The 21,932-nt window shown below is 45.2% G+C and overlaps 1 protein-coding gene across 3 annotated transcripts in view; it reads left to right on the top strand.

Annotated features, from left to right (window-relative positions):
• Positions 1 to 418: 418 nt before the first annotated feature.
• Positions 419 to 21,932, top strand: part of TMOD2 (tropomodulin 2) — a 60,792-nt gene continuing 39,278 nt past the window's right edge. Inside the window, exons 1-5 of one of the 3 annotated variants that reach the window (XM_057544207.1) lie at positions 426 to 539; positions 13,167 to 13,259; positions 14,100 to 14,294; positions 15,786 to 15,942; positions 20,826 to 20,948. In XM_057544207.1, the coding sequence (XP_057400190.1) occupies positions 14,169 to 14,294; positions 15,786 to 15,942; positions 20,826 to 20,948 (406 nt within the window). In that variant the 5' untranslated portion in view covers positions 426 to 539; positions 13,167 to 13,259; positions 14,100 to 14,168. Of the gene's footprint in view, positions 540 to 13,166; positions 13,260 to 14,096; positions 14,295 to 15,785; positions 15,943 to 20,825; positions 20,949 to 21,932 lie in introns of all 3 variants that reach the window. The other 2 variants (XM_057544206.1, XM_057544205.1) reach the window with 2 other exon arrangements.

Raw genomic sequence — 21,932 nt, 5'->3', positions numbered from 1 at the left:
GCTACTCCTCCCCACGCCCCACCCTAGGCCGGCGTAAAGCCAATAAAGCCTAGGGCAGGCCTGCCCTGTCTCTGACCCGGTGTTAACAATGCTTCCACTAAAAGATGCTCACTCACCCAACAGCTCTTCACAAGCTTGGAGAGCCTTTGCCACCCACCCTATCCGTAGCCCCGAGCTTCTCCAAAGAGCCCGCACAGCTTGGTCCCAAGGCTGAGGTCCTCCTCGCCTGCACAGCGGTTACGGGGTCGGGACGCAGATTCCGGGCGAGGACACCTTCAGGGGAGGGGTGAGGAAGCCCGGGGTGGCAGCCAGGGGGTAGGGGGTCCCGCCTCCGCGCGGCCGCCGCACGCCGCCTCGAACTACGCTTCCCAGCCTGCTCCGCAGCAGCCGCGCGCCCCGGCGCCGCGCCCGGCCGGGAGCTGCCTGTTGATTGCCGCGCTCGCCCCGGCCACGGCGCCGCCCTGCTCGCCGGCCCCTCTACCTCGGGGCAGACCGACTGACGGCCAGCACCGCCGGCTCCGGGATGGGCGCGCTGACGGGTGAGCGCGCCGGGGGCTGGGTGGGGGCCTGCCCGGGCGAGGCGCGGTCTGCAGCCCCCGGCCCGCAGCGTGGGGCGGCCGCGCCCTCCCTGCCCTCGGGAGGATGCTCCGCGGCGTCGGCGCTCGGCCGGGCGGGCGCTCGAGGCCGGGGCCGCCTCTGGCCTCCTCGGCTCGACGGGCGGTGCGGAGGAGAGGGCGGCGCGGGCCGGAGGCGCCCGGCGGGTGTGGGTCCCACGCCCTGCACTGCGGCTCCGCAGTCTCTGCAGCGCCCGGGCCGCCGCAGTGAGGGCGCGGTCTCTGTCCTCCCTGAGCTGCGGGGCCGGGATTTTCCACGCTGGGCTTTGTTCCCCATTTTATCCTCTCCTGTTAACGTTTGACAAGCTCCTGGAGCCTAATGCTGTCACTGCAGCGTTAGAGCAGGCGACGGGGAAGGGTAGACTCCGGCTGGAGCTGTCACCCGCAGGGCGTTTCAGCCTCCGAGAAAGCAGCGTTCCGAGAGCGGCCTGATGCAGGTCCTCGGGACTCATTTTTTTTCTGGTTAAAGTAATGGTAGCATGTGCTCCCTTGAGTCTTCCTAAATTTTCCCTGTTGACCTGCAGAAATGAAAATTGCTTTTTAATAATAATAATAATAATAATGGCTCCTAAAGAGAATTTTTATTTAACGTATTCAGAGGTGGGAAGGTGATACGGGCAAAATGCAAATTAGCAATGAAGGAGGCTGTGAATGCTACGGGCTTCCTCTTGCCTACTAAACATCTGAATCACCAGGTCCTTGGGAAGGGAATGAAAAGACAATCGGAGAAGGTATTTACAAAACCCTTTTCCAGCTCTACCACTAAGGAGCTGAGGGACCCTGGACAAGTCCCTTCACCTCTCTTATCCTCTTTCTCCATGGTAAAACGGGGCATGCGGGTTACATGATTTCTAAACCTCTGTTCTTCCAAGACTCTCATTATCAGGGAACTGAGGAGATGAGGGGTGCTGGTGTTCAACACCATTACAAAAACCTAATTGTGACAGAACAAGCAGCTTTACCTAGTGAGGAGGAAAGATTTTTCAGGGTTTAGGCAACCTGATTTCTTAAAAAATAAAACCAATTTCCTCTATCTACTCTCTGCAGTCTAACCCAATAAATATGCATTACAACTTTTATTTTTTGTAAATTACTATAAATTGGTAGACAGCAACAGGCTGTGGATGTTCCGTGTTTGTTTTTAATTTGCTGAAGGTGAAGTGATGGGACCAGCAGGTAAAGGGAGAAGCAAATGGCTCCCCCGTGCTGGGCAGAGCAGTCAGATGTGGTCAGCAAGGAGGAGGGGGAGGAAACCGCAGCAAAAAGTAAGCAGAGAGTACAGACACTGAGGATAGAGAGGATGAGTACTGATGGGTCATTGTTTGAATAATAAATACACAATAGAAGGAATGAGAGAACCAGAAAACCAGTGCTATGCAACCCTAATGTAACTGATTCAGGCAAGGATTCATCCAGGGGTACAAAACCTTTGAGCAAAAGGTTGGGGAACAGGATTTTCACATCTTTTCAAAGTATCTCGGCACAGATTACCTAGGGAAAATGTGTCCTTACAATGGAGAGATGAGGAAGTCATCACCTTAGCTGAATGATCAAGCTTACCAACACCTATCTTGCATCTCTTGTTGGGATGCAATAAGAAGGTCACAACTTCACGTGTGTGGTGTTCCTCCCCCAAAGACGGTGGGAATGGGATACTGTAGATTAAAATATTCAAGTGATAACCAATCAGGATGTGTGAACTTTGGATCCTAGATCAGAAAAAATAAATAAAAAATAGCTATAAATGATGAGTTGGGGACAATTGGAGAGATTTGAATACGGACTGCATATTAGATAATATTATGGAATTACTTTTCATTTTCTTAGGTGCAGTGGTGGTACTGTGGTCATGTAGGACACTGTTTTTTTCTTTTGAGATGTGGGTATTTGAGGCACAGTGTCATGATGTCTGCACCTTTCAGCGGGTTCAGGGTGGAGGGGGATTAGAAGAGTTGGGGAGGACGCTCGAGAATGCAGCAAAATGATGACAGCTGGTGAATTAAAGAGAGTTGTATACAGGTGTTTATTGTACTATTTTACGTTTTCTGTAGATTTGAACTTTTTAAATAAAAATTGAGGTGATCAATAAAATAGATAAGTAAACAAAGGAAAGGATTGTAGAGGACAGCGTGGTTAGTGACAGAATAAAGCAGTGGATCTGCGGGGGACTCACAGTGAGTCTGTGGCTTCAGGTTCCCAAGATTTAAATCCTATTGGAGGTGTGAGTTGGGTCAGGGGAAGTTCTCTTTTTTGGTTTGTCTTGGCTACTATGAATCATTTATTCTTAAGACATCTCATCCCCTAACTCCAACCTTAAAGTATTAATAATTCCCAAACCTTAGAAATTCTAGCCCTACCCAAGAACCATTCTGAAAGTGCTATCCCTTTCCTCTCTGAGTTCAAGATCTGCACCCATGTGGCTCAAAGAGGCTCATAGAAGGCAGATGCAGAAGAGAACTATTACCTATTACCAGACCAAGAAAACAGAACCAATTCTTAAGATACAACACTTAATTTTATACAGAACCTTTTGCTGCAAGGATGTTTTTCCTATACCTGAAATATATATATATATATGCTTTTATGTTCTGCCCCCCTGTTTTGGCATCAGGGCTACCCCATCTCTTTCCTGTGTGTCGCCAGTATTCCTGGGTTTCCCTGGTGACGGCTGAGTAGAGTAGGAATGAGAAGGTCAGCTCTAGGACTGTGGGTAATAGGAGCTCATGAAACAAGGTGCAAGGCCAGCCATGCCAAGCCAGGACATGAGGAGTAAGGAGCCAATCTGAGGCACCAGCCCAATGAAAGAACCAGGAGGCCTCTTGTCAGAGCAGTGGGAGGGGTCTTGAGGCTAGGGAGCTGGGCTGCTGTTCAGCCAGTATATACAGGGTCAGCCATCCCTGTCGTTTATAGCTGACAACCATTCTTATAGGACAGTGCCCATTTCAGACCAGTTAAATATTCTGCATATCATCTTGATAAGCAGTCATGAGTCAAGGTGCACATAGCACCTGTAAGTCATAACAAAGCTTTGATCAAAACCTAACTGGGATACAGCCAGAGAAGGAGAGAAGATAGGTGGGTCAAAGACGCATAAGCAGGCAGAAAAGACAAAAAGTAGAGAAACCATAGTGCCAGTCAAGAAGTGAGAAGCCCATAACTTCCTGAAGCCAAGATGAGGGGACATGGCTAGAACCAATAGGCAGTTGAAAACCAGAAAGACCCAGACACCCATGTGGAAGGCAAGGAGTTAGAAGTCAAGAAACAAGAACTCCTCAGAAAACAGAGAATAGGGCCAGACAAAGGGGTAGGGCAGCAGCAGGGAGTAGGACCTGCCAAGATAATTAGAAACCAGGTGGCAGTCTGGACAGACAGTGAGACTTCCATGCTAGAGCCCTTCTGCCCCCGCCAGGAAGCTTCGTGGCAACTTCCTGCCCAGGTGGAAACCTATCTCATACTTTGGCCAGCCTACCCATGGCGGCTTGCTACACCTGGCAGTGCTGACCCAGGGCTCCTATAGGGTGCTGCCTCTCCACGTTCAACAGATTCTGACAAGGTTAACGGAGGGAAACACCCTCTGAGATAAGTACTGCTCTTTGCCTGTTTTACAGAGGAAGGGACAGAGGCTTGGAGAGGTTGTTACTCGCACATGGATCTGTAACCATCAGTTCAAGGGCTGGCTGACTCCAAGGCCCATGCTTTTTGTCTTCTGTGCTCTTCTGAACCTGGAGGGGGTGGTTACTGGTGGGCACATTGTTTTAAAAGGAGACCGTTTTCAAGCACAGTTTGAGCTATGGCAACTTCTGCGTTGTAAGATTGGGAAGTTAAGAACAAATGGTCTCAGAGACAAACTCTTCATTCTGGTAAGATCTGTTCCTCATTCCCCATTCAGCTTGCCCCTTCCAATTGCCTTCTCATATTTTTTGCCTGAAATTCCTCCTTATCACACCCCATTCTCTGTCCTGCATCTCCTGCAGATATTTCCCAGGATATGGCAGGAGCCATTTGGTTAAAAAAACCAAAAAAACAAAAAAACAGACTTGAATGGGCCCTCTTCAAATAGCTAGATTCCAAAACACAGGATGTGTTTTGTACACATCTTTGTATTTTCCTGCAGCTAGAAAAGAATTAAATATATAGGATCAATTCCTGTTTTGTTGGAGGATATATCGATAAGCTGATTTTCTTCTAACTTACTAGTTTTAGAAAATGTAGGTTTGGCTCTTGTGCAAACTGGTTCATTGATTGTTTAAAGATTACTATAAAATATTGACGATAGGGCTTCCCTGGTGGCGCAGTGGTTAAGAATCTGCCTGCCAATGCAGGGGACACGGGTTCGAGCCCTGGTCTGGGAAGATCCCACATGCCGCGGAGCAACTAGGCCCGCGAGCCACAGCTACTGAGCCTGCGCGTCTGGAGCCTGTGCTCCCAACAAGAGAGGCCGCGATAGTGAGAGAGGCCCGCGCACCGCGATGAAGAGTGGCCCATGAAGAGTGGCCCCCGCTTGACGCAACTAGAGAAAGCCCTCGCACAGAAACGAAGACCCAACACAGCCAAAATAAATAAATAAACAAATTAAAAAAAAAAAATATTGACGATATATAATAAAGAATAATAACTTCTCACTTACTGACTACCCCCCTTGGGACTAAATCATCATCAGTGCTCCAAAACAATTTATGGCACTGTTTTACCCATTTAAAAAACTTCTCACTAGGTTTTACAAGTATTTTTTTCTTACTCTTTTGTAAACATTGGTCTTTGGTTTGGATCAGATTTAATAAATAGGGCTGCTTGTTTTGGCTTTGGTTCTAATTGTGTGGGGAGGGAGGGCCAAAGGCTGGGCACTTCGTGCTGTATCTGATTTCCCTCTTTCATGCCACAGTTATACAAATAAGGTAGCGGAAAGAGAAGCGAAGGAAGCCACACTGCTTGTTTTCCTTCTCCGGGCTCGTATCTTTGGTAACAGGAAGAGTTATCAGAGGGCCCGAATCATCCTCCCTTCAGCTCAAGTCCTTGCTCCTCTTGTCCATTTTCTAACCGGTTGGTGTACATGCCCACCTGGACTCCTGGAAGCTCTGTTTGGCGCTTGCTTCACTGCAGTGTACGTATTAGTTTCTCGTTGCATGTTGAGAGCTTGCCATGGGACACACTCTGCTGGAGGTGAGGCTGCGGCAACTCTTTGGAAGCTTTCTGAAGAGAACAAATATGAACTCTGGGAGGCCTGGGTAGGGGCTAAAGCAGGCTAGCTATGAGCTAGAAATCTGTGATTTGACTTTAAAAGCTATGTGAATAATGTATTCACATATATCTATATTTGTTATTAAAAATAAAACCAGCTTTCCCCCAAATCTTTAAATCAGAGTTGTGCTCCCAGAGGATACACTGTTTTTCTTCTCCTCTGGCTTTAAGACTCCCGTGATGCACTGGCACAACATATGCAATTTGTTTTAACAGGTACTGTTACATAGTATTAACATGTTATTGTAACTACTTAATTAAAGTCTCTCTCACTGCCAAACTGTAAGCTTAGTTAGGGCACAAGATATCATCTGTTCTGTTCACTGCTTTTGTCCCAGCATTGGAAAAGGTGGGCTTTCAGTAGATATTTGTTGAATGTATATACAAGAAGCCCAGGAATATAAAGAATTATGACGTCATCCCTGTCCTCTACGAGTTGGTGGTGTAGTTGGAGAGAGAACCATTTATGTAGCATACATAAAAAATAATGAGAGAGAGATGAACACTCAACTGGTGACATAGGCAACGAGATTTAGGAAACAGAGCAACTTCTGTGCGTTTAGGTGGCCTCAGAAAGTTCCGTGACAGAGGGTGCAGGCTGTGGATATGGTGGAGTGATCTCTGGACCAACGGGTCACTTCACCTCTCTGAGCTCATTTCCTTCATTTGACATTTGTTGCACAATACTTGTTGGATGTCTTCTCTGGGTCAAGACCTGTGCTGAGAGCCGGGATTATAACAATGACTAAAACTGATACAGCCTCCACCCTCACAGAGCTTAGCAAGGAAGACAGAGATAAAACAAGCAATCGTAATAAAGTCAAGGAGAGGTCTGCATAAGGGGTGTGCCATGGGGTGGGGAGTGACTCAGACCTGCCTGGGGGTCTGAACAAGGCCTCTCTGAGGAATTGAAGCTTACATTGAGACTGGAAGATGAGTTGGCTACCAGTCAGCCGGAGAAAGAGGGGGTAAGAGTGCTCTGAGCAGAGGAAACAACATAAGGCATGATCCAGGAGTTGGAAGTGGTCCAGGGGGCTGGAGCCAGGAGGAGATGGGGAGTGCAGTGCAGGATGAGGCTGATGAGGATGACAGAGGTCAGACTGTGAATTTGAACCTTACCCTCCAAGCGAAGGGAAGCCACTGGAGGATTTTAAGTAACTAGGGCAGAGTTGGTTAAAAAGATCACTTGGGCCATTTGTATGGAGAATGGATGCAGATGGACTAAGGCTGGATGTGGCAGTGCAGGCAAGTGACGTAGGCGGATTCTCAACATGTTTAGGTATGGACCAGATTTGGTTATTGGTGGGCGGGGAGGAGACAAGGAAGAGAAGATGTCAAGGATGGCTCCCTGGTTTCTTGGCCAAATTCCTAAAATTGGAAATTCCAGTGGAGAAGCTATTTGGAAGGAAAGATGATGTGAATACTTCTGACATTTGAGCCTGATTCAGCGAAGTAGAGATGTTGGTTCGGCAATGGAAATATATGGACGTAACCCTCAAGGAACAAAGTCTAGATCAAAGATATGGATTTGGGGGTCTTCAGGTGATGGATTATAATTAAAACTTTGGAGGGGATGAGTTTCCCCAGGGAAAGTGTACAGTGTAAGAAAAGAAATGCTAAGACAGGATCTTGTAACATGCCAGTATTTAAGGTAGAGGAAGAAGAATTGCCAAAAGAGACCAAGGAGTGATCAGAGAAGCAGGAGAAAAACCATCTGTGTTGCTGGACTGTATGATCGTTAAGGCCTCACTCAGCCCTGACGTTCTGTGGTCCTGCAGAGCTGGGATCTGAGCCAGGTCTCAAAAGCAGAGCACATGGATTGACCATGAGAATAGAGAAGGGCATTCCAAGTAATATTACTATATCAGCCAAGGTCCCAACAAGAAACAGAGGACACACTCAAACTGAATAATTTGAGGGAATTTTAATAAAGAGGCTATTTACAAAGTTGTAAGGAGGGTTTGAGGAATCCAACAAGGCAGAAATCTGGCACTAGCCACATAGGAACCCTTCACCACCCCCAGGCCTGAAGTCAGCAAGGGTGTAGGGGCAGCTGTGTAGAGGGGGCTTCCTGGTAGGCAATGTGGCCTTCTGGACCAACCTCCCTCTCCGCCTGCCCTCCATTTTCCTGCTAGTGCCTCCTGTTGGCCAAACAGAAGCCAGAGAGCAAGGGAGCCTTGATGCCGTGTAAATACAGCATCTTCCTAGGGTGCAGAGCAGGGTGGGAAGTGAATTGGGAGGGCAAACGAGATATCCAGAACAATTATCTTGGAAAACGGAAGTCTATGAATAAGAGAGTATGTTAGTTTCCTGTTGCTGCTGTCACAAATGCAGGGGCCTAAAACAACACAAATTTATTATTGCACAGTTTTGGAGGTTGAAGTCCAAAGCAGGTTTCTTTGGGCTAAAATCAGGGCATCAGCAGGGCTGCATTCCTTTCTGAAGGCTCTGGGGAGAATTCATTTCCAAGCCTTTTCCAGCTTCTAAAGGATGCACACATTTCTTGTCTCTCGGCCGCTTCTTCCATCTTCAAAGCCAGCAATTGCATCACTCTGTCCCTCTGCTTTGGTCATCACATCTCATTCTCTGACTCTTCTGCCTTTCTCTTCCATCTTTTAAGAGCCCTGTGATTACATTGCACCCACCCAGATAATCCAGGATAGTCTCCCTAGTTTAAGATCCTTGATTTAATCACACCCAGTCCCTTTTGCCATGTGAAGTAACATATTCCCAGGTTCTGGGGATTAGCATATGGACATCTTTAGGGGGCCATTATTCTGCCAACCACAGAGAGCGAATAAACAATTTTGGCTGGATTGGAGGGCTCCCTAGGAAAGTAATGAAGACAGAAAACAGAAAGTGCAGATCAAAGCCAAATAATAGGAGTTTGTGATGCTAGACTGTCTGAATTTCATTGTGTAGACAAGAGGGAGCCATTGTAAGTCCTTAATCAGGGAAGTGGCTTGTTAGCAGTGTGAAGAAAGATGATCTAACCATGGTGCTCTGGGTGGCTTAGAGGGAAGAATAGAATCCTTTCAAGATGCAATGAGAGTACTCCAGGTCTGAAAGAACAAAGATCTAAAGCAAGAGTGACAGGAAGGGATGGTGTGAAAAGTATTGTACAATAAGAATCCACAGGAGGTGGTAACCAACGAAACAGGGAAAGAAGGAAAAGAAACTCAAGTGGTCTGAGTTTTGGCAGTGACTGACGGGTAGATTAATAGTATGATCCAGAAAACCAGGAGAGCAAGTCTGTTTCAGGGGAAGATAAGAAGTTGGGGTATAGTTGTAGAATCCTGGAATAGAACTGCAAATAGAATCTTATCAACTCTATAAGATACCATCAGTTGTGAAATGCACCAGTATTTTACATACCACGGAGAAGAAAAATGCTGCCAATTAAAATGTGACCCTTCTTGGGAATTCCCTGGCGGTCCAGTGGTTAGGACTTGGCACTTTCACTGCCAGGGCCCAGGTTCAATCCCTGGTCGGGGAACTAAGATCCTGCAAGCCACACGGTGTGGCCAAAAAGAAAAAAAAAAAAAGTGACCCTTCTTAAAAATATAATTTTTTTACTTTATTGAAGAGCTGTTTTAGACTTACACATAGATTTTTTGAACTGACATTCAACAAATTGCACATATTTAAACCAATGCAATTTGATGAATTTTGACATATGCATGCACTTGTGAAGCCATCACCACAATCAAACCCCCAAAATTTCCTCATGCCCCTTCGTAAGCCTCTTCCCCTCCCTACCTCTCTCCCATCCCTAAGCAACTACTGATTTGCTTGCTGTCATATAGAGCAGTTTACATTTTCTAGAATTTTAGACAAATGGAATCATGCCATATACATTCTTTTTGATCTGGCTTCTTTCATTCAGTATAATTGTTTTGAGGTTCATCCAAGTTACTGTGTGTATCAATAGTTCATTATTTTTATTTCTGAGTAGATTCCATTATGTGGATATACCACAATTTGTTTATCCACTCACCTACTAATGATCATTCAGGTTATTTACGGTTTGGGCTATTACAAATAAAGCTGCTATGAATACACATACATTTAAAAAAATAATATATCACCTCTGTGCATACAGAAAAAGGGAAAATGGAAATGAATGGGTTAATATTCTTTTTTTAAAAAAACTAATTAATTAATTAATTAATTTTTGGCTACGTTGGGTCTTCATTGCTGTGCACGGGCTTTCTCTACTTGTGGCCAGCAGGGGCTACTCTTCGTTACGGTGCATGGGCTTCTCATCGCGGTGGCTTCTCTTGTGGCGGAGCACGGGCTCTAGGCGCGCGGGATTCAGTAGTTGTGGCGCACGGGTTTAGTTGCTCCACAGCATGTGGGATCTTCCCGGACCAGGGCTCCAACCCGTGTTCCCTGCATTGACAGGCATATTCTTAACCACTGTACCACCAGGGAAGCCCCTGGTTAATATTCTTAAAGCTTCTTCATGTTCAGACTCCAACTTTTTGAATCACTCATATTCATCAGTGTCTGGTCTTTTCCACACAGTATCTCCTCTGTGCCATCAAGAGTGGTAATTAAAAAAAAAAAAATCTGTAAAAGAACTAAAAGCCTTTGGTGTTGGCTCTTAAACCTACTCTGTAAATTATGTTAGGTTTTAAAAGAGTATTCCACTATTTTAAAAAGTCCCTGAGATATTTTCCAAACTCCTGACACCCCTTTTGCTACTTTTGAAGCTGGTGCTTTTGTTATTTATGCATACATAGGCAATGACAAGTATGACATCTTGACCGCTGCTGGGTCGGCAATAATTGTAGGACCATCAGTTGCAGGACACACAATTTCTGAGTGTTAAGTGTGGGAAACTGTGCATCTTAGAATCTGTTGGATAGGGTAATTCAGTCAGTTTATTTGATGGCTAAGAGCCTGGCAGATACGCAACTTAACTATCTAGGGCCTGTATCCTGTTCTTTCTCATCTTGAGTCCCCTCAGGGTGCACTGTTGGGGATGGCTGTAAGTGGCTGAGGGCATCCTTTGCTGATACGGCAGGCGGCCTTCTTAGACTCACACAATAAATTAGTGGTAGTTGGGACCAGAACAAAGTGTATATGACCCAGCTGGTTTCTTTGACTTTAGTGGGAGAGGATTTTTTTGTCTGTTTTGGTTTGGCTTTATTTTTTTACTGGAATATTACAATTAAAGCTTAAAAGAAGGTGGAATGATGGAAGGGAAAGAGAGTTACATTGTATATGGAAAAGACACCAAAATAAAAAACCACAAACTGGAACGTGGTGAGCAGTTGAAGTAAGGACAGAGGAACAACATTCCAATAGCCCTTAAGTGGCCCCGCCTACAACCAATCTCTTTCCATGACAACCTGTTTTTCATTCTTACCGTTTGAATTACCTTATTGAAAACAGGTCTTCTCAGATCAATTCCTCTACTTTAAACATTTGTGGTGACTCCCCATCTCCAACAGAATAAAGCCCAGGTTCTTTGGCAAGACGTATAGGAAAGGCCCTTCACAGTTGTCCCGTCCTCACCTTTAGTTGTTTCCTCTCCTCTTCCCCCTCCTCCCCTCTAGCCACACCAACCATTCACCAAGCATCATGTACTTTCTTATCTTTGTGCCTTTGTTTATGCTATTCCATTTTCCTGGAAGGAGCTTTCCCTGCCCACATCCACCTTAGGACCTCTTCCTTCAAGGCTCAAACACAACTTCTTTCAGTGTCAACTCAAAACCCCCATCCGCATCCAAGGATTATTTCCTCATGTGTTTTAAACCTACTGTGTACATGACTTCTGTTATAACACTTGTCAACTGAAAAAAAAAAAAAAAGCACAACCTAAAAGTTGAGAATTATGTTTTCTTCAGTGGACTTTCTGAGGACTCAAGCCCAGGAGGCAGTTTCTCAGAAAGCTGTGTACGACAGGAGCCAGGATGTATAGGGGTTTTTGCTACAAAACCTAGGGAGTCCGAACATCAAAAGATTACTATTAGTTAAAACCCAACATCTCAAGTTAATGAATTCAGCACTTTTCTGCGTAGGGTGATAAATGGAATATTTATAAATGGAATATTTCCTGCCATATCAGTAAACAAAGGATGTCACAGTCACCAATGATTGCAGCCCTCCAACGTAAGCTGGTGAGCCCTGAGGAAACCATAGAGTCTGTCACACAGAGTGAAGTGAGTCAGAAAGAGAAAAACATATACGGTATGCTAACACATATATATGGAATCTAAGGAAAAAAAAAAAAAGGTCATGAAGAACCTAGGGGAAAGACGGGAATAAAGACAGACCTACTAGAGAATGGACTTGAGGATATGGGGAGGGGGAAGGGTAAGCTGTGACAAAGTGAGAGAGTGACATGGACATATATACACTACCAAATGTAAAATAGATAGCTAGTGGGAAGCAACCGCATAGCACAGGGAGATCAGCTCGGTGCTTTGTGACCACCTAGAGGGGCGGGATAGGGAGGGTGGGAGGGAGGGAGACGCAAGAGGGAAGAGATATGGGAACATATGTATATGTATAACTGATTCACTTTGTTATAAAGCAGAAACTGACACACCATTGTAAAGCAATTATACTCCAATAAAGATGTTAAAAAAGAAAAACAACATACAAAAAAAAAAAGAATACGTGCCATCTAGCAGCCAGCAGACTGCAGCCAGTCCCTGCGGTGAGCCCTGAGGAAACTCAGGATGTGAAAACACAGGCCCCAGATAGATAAGATACATATCAAAGGAATGATTTCAGTGAGCCCAGACTCTTTCATCTTCCCATACATAGAAAAGCACTAAATTCCTTAACCTGAGATGTCTGGTTTTCTTTATTTAACAATAATCTTTTGACGTTCCCAATTACCTGCTCATTGTTGCAAAACTCCTACATATCCTAGCTCCTCCCCCCGCCTCCTTGGAGCAGTTTCTCGGAGTTATCTGAAACGCTCTCTCCCGGGCTGCAGTCCTCATTTTGCCCCAAATAAAATTTAACTCGCAACTCTCACGTTGTGCATGTATTTTTTTTTAAGTCGACTAGGGGAAGATGCAAAAGTCTGGGCTCACTGAAGTCATTCCTCTGATATAAACCTTAACTATCTAGGGCCAGTATTCTGTTCTTTGCCATCCTGAGTGCCCTGAGGGTGCACCACTGGGGGTGGCTGTAGTGTTTGAGGGTTGCATCCTTTGCTGATCTGGCAGGCGGCATTCTTAGTCCACACACTTATCCAGTGGTATTATCCCTATATATGTATGTCTCACTGAGTTGTGTTCTCCTTGGGGAAAGGGTCATATCTTGTTTTATCTGTGTATTCCTGTTTTTTAGAACCATACCTGGCAAATAGTAGGTTGACAGCAAGTATTCACTGCCTTGAAAGATCTGCTTGATATTAATATGGCCAAAGGAGAAGCACAATCAGTTAAGTACATTGCTATTTCCTGAGTGCAGTATTATCTTTTGAGGGAAGGTCTGTAAAATCCTCTGCCAGAAAGAAGGGATTGAGGAAAAATTTTGTTTTGAGTGGAAGTTTAGGAGGGAGGTGATATAAAAAGAGGAGGTTGAAAAAAAGAATGGACTAGGGGTGTAAAGAATTAGGGAGGATGGCTTAAGAAACAAAAAGGAAATGGGACTAGAAAGAGAATAGGAGATGAAGAAAGAAGAAAGGAGGGGAGAAAAGTGGAGAGAGTACCAGGATTTTAGACTCTTACTTAGCTTAATTGCAGGGGAGTTTCTGGACGAGGCTTTCTCACATGGACGTCCAAACTCTCTTTCCTGAATGAACCCCATTTTGTATTCTTCACATCACTCTCCCTCTGAAAAGACACAAGTCTGCTCCTTACACTGCCTTACAATTAGTGCATTGTTCTTCATTGTTCTCTGTGGAAAGCAGGAGGCAGAGTCGTCTGGTGGGAAAGGCACTCACTCCACAGGGACTCAAGGGCCTGGTACATCCCAGCTCCAGCCCCTCCAGCGATGCCCTCAGCCCCTTCGACCTGAGAATCTTCATCTGTAAAATGGTTTATCAATATCTGTCCAGGCTTCCTTTCCAGGTCATTGTAAAGATCTAAATAAGTGAGATAACATATATGAAAATACTTTATAAGCAGTCAGGCTGCTCTGCGAATGAAGGTGATATTACTTACTTTGTTGAGTTATTCGTCAAGGGAGAGACCCCATTGGCACATAGCATAGCCCTGTCTCCTGCTAATAAGTCCTGTTTACCCAAAGGAGATAACAGTGTTTCTTTCTTCTCAGCAGTATTCTGAAGTCTCAGGAAGCTGGTGCGGTTAAATGTGCATGGCCCATGAGAAAGGCGTATAGGAAACCATGGCACTCCCCTTTCAAAAAGACCTGGAGAAATACAAGAACATTGATGAAGATGAGCTTCTTGGCAAACTCTCAGAAGACGAACTGAAACAGTTGGAAAATGTTCTTGATGACCTAGATCCCGAGGTTAGTGACCTGGAACTGAAGCAGGTGGTTAGTGATAGGATGGGATAAACGGTGTGGTGTGGTCCTTAAACAATAGTGTAGGAATTCCCGATCTCTAAATGCAAATTATGTGTTCTTCCCTGATTGGCTGTGGGTCGTTACTTTTATAAACCCATGGAGAACCTCAGTAGCCACACCTATGATACAGCAATTGTATTTCTCAAAAACCAGTTTAATGTAAATGGGGGAAAGTATTTTCCATTGGCTGAAAAAGGACTAGACTGACTTAGGGAAAAAGAAAGGGAGGAGGGAGAGGAAACAAATATGACTGAGTATCTTCTATGATTCATACACTCTGCTGGGCCCAGCAGCGCTTGAGATAAATTGTATTATCCCCATTTCATAAATGAGGAGACACACCAGGAGAAGTAATTTACATAAGATCCTATACTGGTAAATGTCAGAGATGGTATTTAAACCAGATCTTTAACCACAAAAGCAGATCTTTTTTATATCTTGTTTCTTTAACATGTATAAACAACTTGAAATCTTTGATGATCCCACAACAATGGATAGATTACAGTAAATGTCACCAGGGAGTTCCCTGACGGTCCAGTGGTTAAGACTCCACGCTCCCAGTGCAGGGGGTGTGGGTTCGATCCCTGGTCGGGGAACTAAGATCCCACATACTACATGGTATGGCCAAAAACAAATTTTTTTTAAGTATTAAAAAATAAAAAAATAAAATAAAATAAAAATAAATAAATAAATGTAACCATAATATCAGGTAAATTTAAATGGAGCTTCTCATGTTTTTATGAGCTCTTGAAAAGGTAATTAGCTTGTTATAGTGATTGTTTAGCAAGCACTTTCTTCAGCCCTGCTAATATTATTTCAAACATAGAATAGGAGGCATCTAAAATAGTGATTTTCCTATAAATAAAAATGTCACTAAAATATTTATATGATATTCCATTATGCCAGATAATTTGGATATTGTTTTTACTTTAAAAAATACGAGTATCCTTTTTTTAATTTTTTAAACTTAAGAAAGATACCTCTATATTTAATCAAGCAGGTATCAACATCTACCATAATACTCACTTACCAGCTTGGATGTTTCCCAGGAGAGGTTAGAAATAACAGAGTGTGGTCGCATTGGCTCATCCACACGCCTGCCTGGGAGCACTTTGGGTGCAGACCTGGCCAAACCTAAGAGGGATCTACGAAGAAAAAGGTCGTGAAGGGCGGCTGGCCTTTTGCTACCACGTTCTTAGAAGGCAGCTGCAGGAGACAGGCCGCTGCAGCCATGTGTGTTCTGCCTGAGCTCACCGGGAGCCCCCGTCTCAGCACAGAATGTTAGAGCAGGTGGGGCCTCAAAGATATGCCAGAGCCCTAGCCCACAGCTCACACCCACATCCCCCATCTCCCCATACACAGCAGGGGTAGGGGAGGTAACAGGTATCAGTCAGGCACACACCCTGCTTCCTGCTCACGCCTCTGTCTTGTCAGAGCGCACTGCTGCCAGCTGGATTTCGACAGAAAGACCAGACACAGAAAGCAGCCACCGGCCCGTTTGACCGCGAGCACCTCCTCATGTACCTGGAGAAGGAAGCTTTAGAACAGAAAGACAGGGAAGACTTTGTGCCCTTCACTGGAGAAAAGAAAGGTAAGACCACAGGCAGCATCTGGGAATGTAGGTACTCCTAAGGTATTGTCATGGAAGGTCAAGTAACAGAACTGACCTGAAAGGGGGAAATAAGACCACGAACTGGATTCAGTATTAAAAAGAACTGTGGCTGGTGGATACATGTCTGTGTACACTTGTCCAGACTCACAGACTGTACACCACCAAGAGTGAGCCCTAATGTAAACTGTAGATTTGGGGTGATGATGATGTCAATGTGGGTTCATCAGTTGTAACAAATGTACACTGTGCTGTGGGCTGTCATTAGAGAGGAGGGTGTGAGTGTAGGGAAGGGGGAGGGGGGACACAGGAACTCTCTGTACTTTCCTCTGCTAACCTAAAGCTGCTCCAAAAAATAAAGTTTATTAATTAAAAAAAAAAAAAAAAGAACCATGGCAGAATATGAAGGCTGCAGGTATAGAGAACAAACTAGTGGTTACCAGAGGGGAGAGGGAGGAGAGGAAGGGTGAGACAGAGGTATGGGATTAAGAAACACAAACTACTATGTATAAAATAAGTAAGCAACAAGATCTATTGTACAACACAGGGAAACATAAACATTCTTTTTAATAACTTTAAATGGAATTAATCTATAAAAATATTGAATCACTGTGTTGTACACCTGAAACTAATATAATATTGTAAATCAACTATACTTCAGTAAAATTTTAAAAAAACACAGTGTTGTGCAGAGAAATTAAAGATCTGAATAGCAACAACAACAAAAAAGCTACCAGTTCAAAAGAAAGAAAATTGTCATTAGAAAGGTATGAATCTTGCTTCTGAAACACATGCAGGTAACCATAATTGATAAAAATAATCTGCTTGAGTAAGGGGGAAAGAAAAAGGAATATGTAAGCTAATTAACTGAATACTTAGAGTGTAATGGTACTCACATTACTTTTGTAAAAAAAAATCTTAAGCCCCAAAGAAGCAGTTTTGGAAGTGTAAAGTAGCGTCGGGCTTAAAAGAGGGTCTCACGGCATTGGCGTGTTCCTCTTAGCCCGGGGCTTTCCTAGCTGCAGGAGTCTACTCCAGGTCGAGGCGTTGCCTCTATTCCGTTAGATGCTACCATTAGAGGCCAGTGCAGTCAATCATCCGTTCATCCAGCATGTACCAACCACCTCCTGGGTGCAGAGCCCTGTGCCATGTGCTGGGACCACAGGGAATGAGACCCTGCCCTGCCCTCAAGGAGCATGTGGTCCGGCGAGAAACACTCTGATAGATCTGGAAAGGCCTGAGGAATAAGGGGATGTTTCTCCACACAGGGGGTGAGCTCTGAACTAAGACAAGGAAAATCCTCCTCCCTAGCTCCTGACCCTGAGCTCCTCTTTGGAGGAAAAGTGGATACCAATCACCTGTCCAGGTTCCTCAGCTATAAGCAGTGACTTGGGTCTAAAGATCCGACTGGAATTCCTGATAACTTCATAGTAACTACGGTCTTTTTAAAACACAAATCAGATCATGTCAGTAAAGTCCTGCTTAAAGTCCCAAATCATTGCCGTGGTCCTCAGGGTCCTGGCAGAGCTCACCTTGCCCACCTCTCTGACTGCATCTCTCCTACCCTCACTAAGCCTGGGCCCCACTCTCCTCACTTCGTTCCCCAAACTTGTCAAGTTCTTCTCCCATCTCAGGGTCTTCTTCCCTCTGACCCACATCCCTGTTCTTCACCTCCTAAAAGCTCCGGCTTAAATGTCAGGGCCTCCAGCTTTCCCTGACCTCTCTGTCTAAAACAGACCCCATTTATTGCTTTCTTAGCACTGTGACAGAGTTCATCCTTTTGTTTACTTACTTTAGGATTTGTGTGTTTTCCATAGGAGACTGAGATTAACAGTGGGGCTGTGTCTCTCTTGCATCATGGCACAGAAACTGACACAGGGGAGGCACTAGATAAACGTGGAATAAATGCCATCTCTGAGCTTTTGTGCCGTGGCCACGGGGAGCAGGAGCACCGGCCGCTTGGCTGCTGCCTTCTCTATGCAGCCTCCTGGCTCCGCTGAATCATGCACATCCAATGGCTTGTGCACCACTCATAATGTCATTTTATTAAGAAGGTAAAGTTGGGCACTGACAAACTGGGCAGATAACCGAGGATTGCTGTAGGAATATGGAGCTGTTTCTATGGCAGCACGGTTATTGTTAGACTAATTTAATTGTGAAGGGAAAAATAAATTATAATGTCAAATCTTCAATAAAATCCCAGTTAACATCCAGTATTAGGGTAGTGAAAGAATAATAAGAGGGAAGCTGCTGTCTTCTGTTCTCAGAGCAGTGGTCTGAGGAACAGCTATGGTAATTAATTAATTACCTGGATTAATTAATCTGGATTAGGTATTACCTCCTGATCCAGATTAATCTACAGATGGTTCTTAGGGCGTTAGGAGTACAGGAGCAGTCAGAGTAATAAGTGGGGGTACAGAAGGGGTGCACAGCTGCACCAGGGAGCTTAGGAGAAGGCTGAGAAGCAACACGATTGAGCTAAATGAGCAGAGAGCAAGTTTTCCAGAAAGAGCGGAAAGATCAGAGTGAGGCGTGTGCAGGGCCCCTGGAAGAACAGCGGTGATGCAGGAGCAGTGGCAGGCTGTGGTGAGGGCTTCGGGAGAGGGACTGCCCAGCCTCAGTTCTGAATGCCAGGTGCCCTGGGCCTTCAGGTTGCTGGGCTACATTATTCATTTAGAGCTTGTCGTTCAGTTGGACCCCAGGAATGGATATGCAGTAGCAGTTATCCTGAATACTGATAGCTGGGCCACCTGTGCACCTAGTGTTCAGAGTAATCCTAAATGGTACCAGGAGTTAGGAACTCAGAAACCCTGTTTTGACTCTGGATCCAAGATCTTGGCACCAGAAAGAAAATGCTTCGGGCTGCAGACGCTACGCAAAAGTCTGGGAGGAGCCTCACTGTCTGAGATGTTACTGATTGATGGATTGATTTGATTTTTTTTTCCTTTTCTATTCTCTGGCTATTTTCCTGTTTTGTTTCCCAGTCTGTTTCCCTTCTTTCTGGGAAATGTGGCAGCTTATGTGATGGTCAGTGAGAGAGACCTTGTGGTCAGGATAGCCCAGACTGACCACAGCAGTGGTGCCTCTTTGGGGTGCCCAGTTCTGCCTGGCCCCTGTTTATGTATCCAACCATTTGAAGGTCTGGTAAACCAGCAGGAAGTATGTAGCCCTGTAACCAGGGGAGTCTCCTGGAGAGTTTTCATGAGGGAGTACTTGACTTGGGTTATGACCCTTTCCTTTCCCATGAGAGTGGGGATGGCCAGGCTAGCCCAGGAGACCTGGCAAGAGCTTGGGTTCTGATTGTCTGAAGCTGGAGCCAGCTGTCTGTTCTAAGGTGACAAAGAGGAAAAGCAATAGAGGGGTGAGTCTTTAGGGACCTCCAACGATCAAAACGGAAGAGGCCAATTTCAAAGATCATGCCAAGAGGTAAGAGCAGCTCCAACAGAGGGAAACCAAGAGTCAAAGCTGGGAGGAATTGGAAAAGAGTGTGAGTAGGTCTGGGGTCTCCTATGGTGGCTCTGTAGTGGCCTGGGTTTACCTTGAGGAGCCACTGCACACGTGGGATGTGGCTTTGTTGGCCCGGCTGGAAGTTAGGAGAAGGTCATGTGCCATCCTCCCAGAACTGTGATCATCAGTCCAGAGGTTTGGGCTTGCGGGGGCGGTGGTGGTGGTGCTACAGATTTCAGCATATTCAGAAGTGAGTAGGGGGCAAAATAAATGGAATCAGCCTGACAGGATGATGAAGTGGGAGGTGGTGGCAGAGAGTGCATATTTGGGTAGCACAGTGTGTTGCTGCTCAGAACTCCACATCTCTAAATATGACAACCCTGATGTTTCCTTTTAAGTCAGGCTGACTTTGATGTGCTCTAGAAAGGTGACTGTGTCCCCAGGTCACTACACTAGTCAGGTACCCTAGATATAGCATGCTCGTTGCCTACAATCTCAGTTGGTAGGAGGAAAACTCTAGGAGGGGGATCACCAGTTTGTCTCTCAGGAACCCCTGGGGCTGTTTGGACGCATCTGCCCCCCATATGCAGGATCCAAGGCAAGAATACAAATAGAAGTCCATGTGCCATTTTTATAAATATTTAAAAGCTAACAAACTGTTAAAGTATGTGCTGTCCTCCTACCTAGGCCAATATTCTTGGACTTCCAAGAGTTCCACATAGGGATATGGGTCCATCCTGCACTGCCAACGCCTCAAGCACCATGGCTAACACCCCAGCCTACATATCACATATCCAAGCTTCATCCATACTCACTCACAGACAGCATCCTGTTGGCCCGTGGGTACACACCCCAGCAGTGTGACCTGCCTTCAGGAGGATGGACATGGGGAAGGGACTCATGCAGGCCCTGGAAACAGGTTCAGAGCTCTTTGGCAGGGAATTGCAGGGCCCCAGGTGCCTGGGGTATAGTCTCGCAGGTGGCCTGTATTCTGGATGGGAATGTCCCTTTGTCCCCGTGACTCCTCCCTCGGTGGGATGCAGGCAGTGAGGAGGGGTGTGCATCCAGAAGAGACCAGAGTTGGGCCCCTCTAGAGCAAAGGGCTCATGGCAGGGCCCCTCTTGCCCAGGTCTAAGGGCAGTGCTGCCCATGATAGGGAGGTAGGAGCCACTGTTTCCCTCTCTGCCGCCTCAGGTCTCTGTGTTGCAGAATGCAGGATTCCTCCTCTGACCTTCCTTCCTCTAATAGTGGATTATTGATATTGGCATCATCCCAGAAATTAAGGAATCCCAGTTAGATGTGCAGTGGTCTAATGCTTCAGCTCTTAGTGGCCAGAGCTGCACATTCTCTGGTTAGTTCACTTACCCTACAACAAGGCAGCAGCACGCAATGGTTTTTGTTTTTCTTCTGATTTAAAGGGAGAGTCTTTATCCCCAAAGAAAAGCCCATAGAAACTCGTAAAGAAGAAAAAGTGACCCTTGACCCAGAACTGGAAGAAGCTTTGGCCAGCGCCTCTGACACTGAACTCTACGATCTTGCAGGTTAGTCCTCAGCTCTGGGAAACTTTCCTGTCTGGCTCTGTGACCTCCAGATGGGCACTGACCCCCCCTGGCAGCAGCCTTTGAGCTCCTGTGTAACTATTGATTGTTACTGTGATACCAGGTTGACTTCAGCCATTAGGCAGCTATAAGGCTGGATGCAGGTGACTTAAACCTCTCTGAGCAAACATTTTGCTGTATCTCAGCTGTAAAATGTAAAATCATATTTCAGCTGTAAAGTACTCCAAATAGTACCTGTCCTACAAAATCCGAGAGTTACTGTGAGAAATCAAAGAGAATAAATATGAAGGAGTATTCAGAACTTAATAAAACACAGCCCTTATGCTTTCTAAAGAGCTTCACATTTGGCATTTTATCATCACAGAATTTCCGTTTCCATCACAAAATTTCTTGTTCTTCCCGACAGTCACTGTTCAGTTTTGATTCTGTTAGCCTAAGCATGGAACAGGACCATTTTACTGTTACGTTTCCCCAGTAAAGTAAATCCATATTCAGCCCAATCTGCTGATTTTTTCTAGTTTTCTTAACAATAGCAACAATATAATAATTATGTGGATTGGTTATATGTGCAGATAGAAAAAAAACCCCAAATAGTACAAAAGAATATGTAATGAAAAGTCTCTCACCCTCGTTCCTAGGTCCCCTCCCATTTCTTACATTTCCTTCGAAAAAGACTCCATGCATGTACCAGCATATTTGTGTACTAATTGGATGAAAATTTGGATTATTAGGGTCATTAGGTCCTCACAGGATAGAGGTGCTTTGAGAAACAGTCCACAGCTTTGGCAAGAATTCTCACATTGTTATTCCATTGGAATATTGGAATATGTAAGTAATAATAATCTCCTTCCTCCCAGGAGAACCAGCTATGCCTTATTCTAATAGCATGCCAACCATCTCAGCTACATTTTCATTCCTTCTGTGATGATATCAGTGGTCAATATTAAGCTCACATATTTGAACCCC

This window comes from Balaenoptera acutorostrata, chromosome 3 (assembly GCF_949987535.1).
Source record: "Balaenoptera acutorostrata chromosome 3, mBalAcu1.1, whole genome shotgun sequence".
NCBI lineage: Eukaryota > Metazoa > Chordata > Mammalia > Artiodactyla > Balaenopteridae > Balaenoptera > Balaenoptera acutorostrata.
Note: the sequence above shows the minus strand (reverse complement) of the source record. Positions and strands in the feature narration are given on the sequence as shown.